This window comes from Penaeus vannamei, chromosome 8 (assembly GCF_042767895.1).
Source record: "Penaeus vannamei isolate JL-2024 chromosome 8, ASM4276789v1, whole genome shotgun sequence".
Lineage (NCBI taxonomy): Eukaryota > Metazoa > Arthropoda > Malacostraca > Decapoda > Penaeidae > Penaeus > Penaeus vannamei.
In genome coordinates, this window is record NC_091556.1 from 42565300 (window position 1) to 42575299 (window position 10000).

General features: G+C 33.5%; 1 protein-coding gene across 1 annotated transcript in view; it reads right to left on the bottom strand.

The window, feature by feature from the left end:
• Nucleotides 1-3812, bottom strand: part of LOC113827721 (C-signal) — a 5716-nt gene extending 1904 nt beyond the window's left edge. Inside the window, exons 1-5 of the mRNA XM_027380607.2 lie at nucleotides 3649-3812; nucleotides 2347-2450; nucleotides 2079-2140; nucleotides 712-894; nucleotides 1-88 (exon numbers count right to left, since the gene is read on the bottom strand). The exon at nucleotides 1-88 is cut by the window's left edge and continues 84 nt beyond it. Of these exons, the coding sequence (XP_027236408.2) occupies nucleotides 1-88; nucleotides 712-894; nucleotides 2079-2140; nucleotides 2347-2419 (406 nt within the window). The 5' untranslated portion in view covers nucleotides 2420-2450; nucleotides 3649-3812. The remainder of the gene's footprint in view (nucleotides 89-711; nucleotides 895-2078; nucleotides 2141-2346; nucleotides 2451-3648) is intronic.
• Nucleotides 3813-10000: the final 6188 nt, after the last annotated feature.

Sequence of the window (10000 nt, forward strand, 5' to 3'; positions counted from 1 at the left end):
TACCATTTCCAGCTCCTAAAAGTGGACTGAAGTATTTGGCCATTAACAGGGGCCCCAACGTATTCACTGTGACGGTTTCTTGAAGAGCCTGTAGAAAACGAGAAAAAATGTCCAGATCAATAAAAGTTTTTTGAACTGAAAATATAAGTCAAATACACTATACATATGTTACAATCCATACAAATAATTCATTTCTTGTCAAATGATATTTCCCTACACTGCCAAAAAATAATTCTTTTCATTTTTGTGGTCTCACTTCTATTCCTTTTCTTTGTTGTCCATCATGGTAAGCATACATTTACAAATTGTTGTTTCAAATTTATTCCTCAACCAACCTAAGGCAACCTCCATCATTTTTGTTTTTTTTTGGCAATGGATCCTTGTGATATAATTTATTTATTTTTTATTTTTTTGTAAATCATATCAAATCATAAAAACACGTTTTTGACAGCAATACAAACCCACTTTCCTTGCAACATTAAATATAAGTATTTTTCACAATACTGTACATATTCTTGATATCACAATCATACACTCTTTGCAAAAATACACAATGTATACACATCATCTTATATAACATTCACATGCTCCACAATAATTCTGAAAAAAAAACTTCTTTTGCAACTGCAAGCATGCATGTTCTAAAAAAAATTCTCTTCAATACCATGGACTTTCTGTAAAAATCACCAGCCCTAATACAAACATTCTCACCTCAAGAGACACATCTTTCAAGCTCGTCTCGCCCCTTCCCTTTGGACTGAGGATACCGCTGGAGTTAATAAGAAGGTCTAATTTCCCCCCATGCGTCTGCATTACGTGCTCGCTGGCTGCTACTATGGCCTCTTCATTAGTTACGTCTAAGGGTATGATGTCCACTTGGCTTGGATGCTGTGACTGTTGATGGTGGAGAAAAGTGATAAAGTATTGATAATACTAATACACTAAAACTAAATTTCATTGACATAATCAATATCAATATCTTTCTCTTTGTATCAATAGTAGTACTGTTATGAATCTAAATATCATTATAACTAAATCAAAATCATTGTCATAATCATTATCATTATTATATTCTTTAAAAATCATATAATTATTGTCATCATTGATATATCAATATCAATATATCATTATCAATATATCATTCTCATTATCATCACAGATACTTTTATCTTTTTTTGTCTATCACAATCATCATTACCACATTACACAACTCAATAGGCAATACACATTTTCTTTTTAAAAACTGTTTTCAAAAATCACATTAGCTGTGCTGTGTCACATAATGTTCTCCAAAAATCACCCATTGTGTTTTCTGAAAATTCCTCTTTAGTTCTCATAAAATTTTTTGAAGACTCAGCTATACATCTTGTGGAGAACATAATAACACAGTTTTGGTATTCTACTTCCAACACATCAAATGCTCCCTAAATGTAAAGAATGGCAGTTGTAAGTCAATACCGTACAATATCAAAAATTTCATAGGATCATATAACAATAAATAACTTTCTTTATTACAAACACAATCAGGATAGTAGTCCATAAGCTACTCAGTTGTTAATTCTTTATGTAAAATACCATGAATAAAACTTTAGTAGTTTCTCCTGAACTACTAATCTTCCATGCATTTCAAAATAATGATTTTGAATTGCTTTCCCTTCCTTGTTAATAGAGAATATAGACACTAAGATACAATTATAGTCATCGTGAAAACAATACCTTGGTCAGATGACTGAGCAAAACTAAAGCCATTTTAGAATTCACCAAACAATAATTATTGAGAATCTGTTTATCATTATTGTAAAAAAAAAAAACAATAATTATTGAGAATCTGTTTATCATTATTGTAAAAAAAAGAAAAAAAAAAATCTTACTGTCATTGAGTAGTGGTATCAGTATCAATATTACAATAAAAAATAATTTTAGGTGTGTTATAATTGTGTAACCTACTAATCACCACAATAATACTAATTCCTGAAGTTATTGATATCTATTTAATAATCTTCCCTTTCCAAAACTCAACTAGCTGCAACATTCCACTGCAAAACCAAGAGACAACAGATATACCACATCAAACGAACCTGCAATTCTCTGAGGTCCTTAGCAAGTGATGGATTTCTGCAGCAGGCAAGGACTGTTGATCCTGTAGGGGTAAATTAATTAATCTAATTGCAAAAAGGAGAGGCACTTACATCATTTGAATCTGCACAAAAGAACATTAACTACAAATAATGATAAACACATTTCTATTTTTCCTGTTGACAGTCTGCGGACTTCTGAATTAAACATGGATACTTTTTCAATTTTCATTACCCAGAATGATTTAAATATTTGAATACAACAACAAACCTCTATTCACGAGGGCTTGACAAAACTGAAGACCTATGCCCCTACTTGCTCCTTGTATAAGCACATTTGGCATTTTGTGTATATCTGGTGCTCAAGTTCTCCACCTGAAAATAAATATATCATAAGAGACTTTCCAACTCAATAAAATTTACATTCAATAACATCAGAATGGAATATTTCAAAACCATTATCATCTCTCTATCAGTCTGATTTGTCTGTTTCCCTCTATGCACTGTATTTCTTTGTTTGTCCTATATAATTGATTATACAGTTATCTATCTGTCTGACTTTGTATTCTATTTATTTGTCTGTCTGTTTGTCCCTCCCTCTCTCCCCTCTTCACTTCTCACTTCTTCTTTCCCTTCCCTCACCCCACTTCTTTTATTCCTCCCCTCTCTTCCCCTCATCTAACTCTCTCCCTCTCTCTCTCCTCCCTCTTTCCTTTCTTTACTTTGCCATCCTCTTTCCCATTTTTCACTGTCCTCTCCCACCTTCCTTCCGTTCACCTCCTAAATAATAATCACATAATGAAATTAACATCAAATTAATTACTATTAGCATCTTTAAAATTAAATGGATACTGTTATTGTTATTATCACCATCATCATTATAATTATCACTATTATTATAATTCTCATTATTATTATAATTCTCATTATTACTATAATTATAATAACAATAAAAATAATGACAATCACAGTGATAATAATAACAATTATAATGATGATAATAATAGTAACAATAATGATAATAATAATTATTATTATTATAATAATAACAGTAATGACGATGATGATGATAATAATAAAAGTGATGATGATGATCATGATAATAATAACAGTGATGATGATGATGATGATAATAATATCCGATGATGATGATTATATTATTATTATTATTATCATGCAAATGATTAAAATAATGGTTATTCTTGTCATCATTATAAAAATTATAATCATTACTATCAATTTATTATTATCATTAATATAATTATCATTGTCATGATTAATCAAATTATTCTCATTTGATACAAAACGACGTTTAGTTGCAGATTTCTCACGCACGCACGCACGCACACACGCACGCACACATGCACACACGCACGCACGCACGCACACACACGCACGCACACATGCACACACGCACGCACGCACACACACACGCACGCACACATGCACACACGCACGCACGCACACACACACACACACCTTGTTATGTGCCAACAAATATATGGTCTAAAATTAAGTGTCCATCATCTACCATCAAAGATTTAGTAATACAATATCCCATGGCAATACATACTTATTTCTTCAAGGTCGTTTCGTTCTCTTTCTTTCTTCGTTTACAGATTTTTTTTTTTTTTTACTAATGCCTCGTCTTTCTCCCTAGACACTGTTGTCTCTTATTTCTTCTTTCTGCCGTCTCTTCTTTCCTTCCTTTCGAAACTGACTCGAAATTATGTAAGGGAAGGATGCTGCATATAATTGTTTATATAACGTTACATGACAGCTCTTCGACGTGATGTTAATATGTGATATGCCATAACATTAGATTTAAAGTTTTCTTTAGTTGAGGACATATGTCTACAATCCATCAATTCTGTCAGGAAATAGAAACTAAAGGATCCTTAATGTAAAGTACAACGTGTTCTATTGCTATACCATCGTTATATACCGTGTGTTATGTGTTATAATCATTATTACTGCTGCCATTATCATTACTATCATCATTGGTATTATCATTATCATTAGTATCATAATTCTTATTTTTTTATATTGTTATTATCATTATGAACATTATCATTATTATTAACATTATTATCATTATTATCATTATCATTATTATTTTTATCATTATCATTATTATTATCATCATTATTATCATTATTGTCCTTATTATCATTATCATTATCATTATGTTATTATTATTATTATTATCATCATTATCATTATTATTATTATTATCATTATTATTATTATTGTTATTATTCTTATTCTTATTCTTATTCTTATTCTTATTCTTATTATTACCATTATCATTATTATTATTATCATTATTACTATTATTATTATCATCATCATTATTATCATCGTTACTATTTCTATCATCGCAATTATTATCATTATGATAATAATTGTCTATCCAACGCTCTCTCTCTGTCTCTCTCTCTCTCTCTCTCTCTCTCTCTCTCTCTCTCTCTCTCTCTCTCTCTCTCCCTCTCTCTCTCTCTCTCTCTCTCTCTCTCTCTCTCTCTCTCTCTCTCTCTCTCTCTCTCTCTCTCTCTCTCCTCTCTCTCTCTCTCTGTGAAATGAAAACCTAATTTCAAACCAGCTGTTCGATCGTTTAATAACTCTGAAAGGAAGAAAGTGAAATAGTTACTGCCATACGTTTTTGTTCACGTCGACACCAATGTAATGAATTCCTCTTCTAATTTCGAATGCAGACTAGATGCACCTACATCCCTTCCCCATAAGAAATCACTAACGCATGCATATTTCTCCCCTCCTTTTCCCCTCAAACTTCAAGGTGCAAGAAAACGTAACACTTGCTGGGTTTTATATCTATTCAGGTAAAATTCTGTCACAGGAATAAGAATGACGCAATCTTTTCTTTTCTTCGTCTTCGGGCTCCCTTGCTGTCACCCTTCCTCCCTTTTCTCCTCAAGATCTGAGGGGAAGAGGAGGGGAGAGATATGGTTACGTGAGTGTTTTATTACTGGGGAGGGGGTAGAGGAGGGGAGATAAGTGCATCCGGTTTGAATTTTGAACATAAAAGGGAAGGGAAGGGATGAGTTTAATGGGTGCTTCTCTTTGTATGTAGCAAGGATGTACAAACATTTGTAACAACTGCATTCGTTCCCTTCGAATATCATGAACGATTCAAGAGCTCTTCAGCTGTGATTTGATACCTTATGCCTTGGAGCTTATGATTACCATAATACATTCAGAACAGCTGTTTTACCACGTGCGCGAGGGAGGGTGGGTGGGGGTGGGGGGTGACCGTGTTAGAGAGAGGGACAAGGATGAGGATATTATCATGTACAGTTGCGGACATCCCAGCAAGTAAACTAAGAGTCTGGAGATGCCCATTTTTATCTGAATATACATGTGCATTATGCAGTATTCTGCGAAGGGAGGCGTAGGGCTGTAGCAACGTGATTGGTTGAAATAATTTTACGCTCATCTACAACAGGAAAGTTATCCGACTAAGGAAATTATATCAGAATGTTTTAACTATTCCTGAATATAAGAACAAAGACTAACTTTTATCTGCGACAGAAAAAAAAACATAATTTGATAACTGCTCCTGAGCATTGCTTGCTACCTTTATTGTAACGAATGAAACAGTAAAAATGTTTTATCTTCAGTAAGTAAAACTATTTATGATGTGTAGATGGTTTTAATGTTTTTAGAATATAAAAGTCAACAATAAAGCTTGCGAAAGCCACAAACTGATTTTTATTTGATATGGAAAAATATACAAAATGTTTCTGATTCTCCGGCCTCGAAAGTTTGCTTTCACACACACACGCGCGCGTATGTGTATAGGTATGTATATATTTATATATGTATATATATTACATATTTATATTTATATCTGTATTAGTATACATATATATATATACATATATACACATAATCTCGTTAAAAGTGCATATTCATTGCTGATTTTACTATTAATTTCGAGGCTTCCTCTGCCTTTCAGACGCGGGGTCGGCACTAGACGGTTTCCATTACTCACTGTGTTGTATTTTTATAATTGAAAAATATTCTTAACAGTCCAAATAGCCATTTCAAGCGAAATGCAGATCTACATGTGTGAGTTTCTAAGGTATAAAATCTATTACATATTCCGTAAGACAAAAATAAAATAAATAAATAAATAAATAAAATAAAATAAATAAATAAATAAATAAATAAATAATAATAATAATAATAATTATAATAATAAAAAAAACATATGTCTCCAAAAATTCTGTTTCGAGGAGTCTGAGTAGGTACAATGTTCTCTTCTTCTTAAATACTAAACCAGAATTTTTAAGCCATAGTTGCTTGTTTAGTAATCTTCAATTACAGTTTATAGGTTGTTCAGGACGTTCTTTATATATATATTTCATAAAAATTCAAAACTGTTTAGCTAACAATCAATCAATTTGGATTCCGATGTAAACCAGTATGTAGGTTTCAAAGACAAAGCAGAAATGGCTTTAATCCTAAAAATGAGGACAAGCCCACCCATGAATAATTGTGACGTTTTTTGGTAGAGAACAAATACGCCGAAAAACTATGAATTAGGCTTGCGGTCTGTAAACTGCCCTGTAAAAAAACATAAATTTTACATCAAATTATGTACAAAATTTTCTCAACCTAAGCGAAAGTTACAAAAATGTGTACAAGGTCATTCTGTATAATGAAAATCAAGAATGCATGATACACAAGTGTGCAAATTGACCAAAAATGTTAGATCATCAAGTTCCTGCCAATTAAACGAGCTAGAAGGCCCACCTGGATGTATAAATTTGACACAAGCATCACTCCGCTCCTTATCCACTTGACTGACAACTCCAACCCACCGCTAGTCTTCATAGAGACAGGTCATAAAATCAGCGACTTCAAATTTCATGATTATGCTGAATCCCAAATAACGAATCATCACTGCATCTCTTTGCTGCAGCAGAACACTCGTCAACTGGAGTAAAATGATGAAAAGATCTTGTATCTGGTGCTGCATGTGTGCCTAGATGTCTCTCCCCAAGAAACTGCCTTTTATAATCAACCTTGATCTTTTCAGTATGAAGGAACTTAATTGGTGTGATATTTCTGTGCAGAGAGTGAAGAGGTCACCCACTTGCTTGTTACAGCTTACTTTTGCTTCAAACCAGGCCATTTGCATTTTTTTTTGGGGGGGGGGGGGGTCGTCCACAACTGTAAAAATCTTTTAAACGCATGGGCAATATTTATAGATAAAGCCATTGTCATATAACAGAATTAGTACATGTTTATGGTGCCACCTATATCATCCCAGGGCTGTTTCCCGTGCCAGGGACATTAAAATCTTTTTGTTGATTGTGCAGATGCACTTCAGCCATCGGAAAAATATTTTATTGTTTTAAGCTTTTCAAGTCCTAAAAACTACGCTCCTGAACTTCACGAACAATAGCAACATTATGATTTGTGTCATCGCTCCAAAGGCAGTTTGACTGGTGGCAAAGTTTGTCTTCTTTTCTGCAATAAACTACAGTAGAATACATTGGGGATTCGTCCAATAAAAGCTTTGAATTTTGAATGACATATGAATAATTTTCTGCAAAATCATAGAAAAGTGCCATTCTTGGCTCCAACTGTTCTTAATGGGAATTTAGACACTGGAATTGAGATTTTGCAACAAAAGAATGCTTATCAAATTCTCAAATTGTGCTTCCACAATTTCCACATGGTTTAGAACAGTTTCTTTTCTTAGAATAAAATTTGAACGTTCAGTTGTGGTACACTGGGAAAAGACTATTGAATCGCCATCATCAAAGTCCTCAAGAAGGATATAAATGTGGTCCCTTAATCACCTGATGTCTTTGGGCAATTTGCATATCTGTGTACCATGCATTACTTTCAGGACTGCACACAATGAACTGGTGCAAACTTTCGGTAAGTGGGTTGAGCAATTTTTAAAAATATTTTGGTATATTTTACACACTCAAACATAATGGATCCCTGAAGCTTCAGCAAGGATGCAGTAAAGGATGTTCAAAGAATTAATGCAAAATTTGGACACTAATGTTGACATATCTTGTGATATCTTCTCGGTTTGTATATAACATTTTCATAATTTGATGTAAAATTTATGCTTCTTTATGGGGCAGTTTATATATGAAGGATTACTATCCGCAAGCCCAATTCATCACAGTTTTTTAAGCTTATTTGTTCTCTACTAAAAAACGTCAAAATTATTTATGGGTGGGCTTATCCTTATAATTAGGGAAGTTAATATGTGCATACCACTTCTATTGCAGATGTAGTACTACCTCTTGCAAACATTATAGGGCAGAACATGTAAGAGAAAGCAATTTCCGTTTTATTTTCGAGATTTACGTATATGATCACTTCAGAATGCACAATTTGACTGTGATATCCTCCATTGATTTTTACCAGCACGGTTTTAAATTTTGATGAAAACCAGAATCAAAATATGAGGGTTTGTGAGGAATCGAGGCCTCAAACTTTAAGTGGTCCAGGAGCCTAAACCAATTGCAATATCCAAACCAAATTATGAGGAATTGGTCATGTTATTCACTACACAAGTGGGTGATTTGATATGAAATGACCCCGTTGTCATCCATGTTTGGCTATCGTGATTGTGCTAAAGTTACCAGTTATAGCATTTCCAATTGTTCTTATGTAAGGAAAACACCACATTTCTCAAGCAATAATATTGGTATTGGGCATAACTTGGTAATGTTTCCAAACCTTTTAACATGATTCCAATGGCTCATATTAGTTGCCAGTGAATATATTTACTATATACCAGGCGCCAATCACAGACTTCAATACAAACAAGAAAATTCCATTCACAAAATACCGGATACTATGTATGTATTGCCAGAAATAGATTAGACCACTTACTATAGCGGTGAACCTGTTGGAAAAGTCCGTATCTGTACATACTCTCTGTATGGATGTACTTAATGTGTGTTTTTGGGGGGAATTTGAGTACGTGTGTGTTGGCGTGTGAAAAATTTTCGAGGGGCTTTTAATATTTGTCAAACTTATTTTCCTTTTTTATTTATTTTCTTTTCTTTTATTTTATATTATTTTATTTTATTTTATGTTATTTTATTTGTTTTCTTCTTGTCGTACAGATATTTAAAGACAAATAATCTTTTTGGATTTTCGTTAAGATAAAAACAGATGCTTATATAGCACGTTTTTGTGCCTTCCTAAATAAGGTAATTACCGATGAAGACTAAGATTTGAAATATTCGTCTCTAACGGCCGTATGTTTAGAGAATTTGTGTGACGCAAATCCCATAACAATATACTCATGCTTGTTTATTGCTGTCAGTGGCAGGAATACAATTTACATATCTTTAGCTTTATTTTGGTATACCATTTCGGGGGGGGGGGGGGCTGTGAGAGTATACATGCTGTCGCTATATTTACTTTGTACTTTGTTTTGAATGTAGACACTTGGGTTCTGTTTATTAGATATAAATATATATTTATTAAATATATAACTCATTGAATACACAATGCATTAAATATATAATTTAGTGCATTTTACAACGGAAGAAAGTTGAGCAGAATTAAGTTCAAGTTATCGTTGGTGTGGCCCTCTGACACAATTCGGGTTTCTCACGTGGCCCCTTGTCAGAATTAATTGCCCAACCCTGCTCTTCACAAGACGCCGGAACGTGCAGGTCAGCAGGGCAAGGTGATGCACTCATTCCCAATACATACGTAGGGGAGGCTGCGAGGAAGGCAACGCAGAGAGCCTCAGAAGAATACTATACGAGTGTCTGACTACAGGTGGGATGGGGTGTGACTTAGTGAGCATGAGCTGTATTGGGTCGTCTGTAGAGTGGACAGTGGGTTTATATCTTCGGGAAATTTTTAAAATCGAGTATCTGCATTTATGGTGTAGTGACTACAAAGGTCTAAAT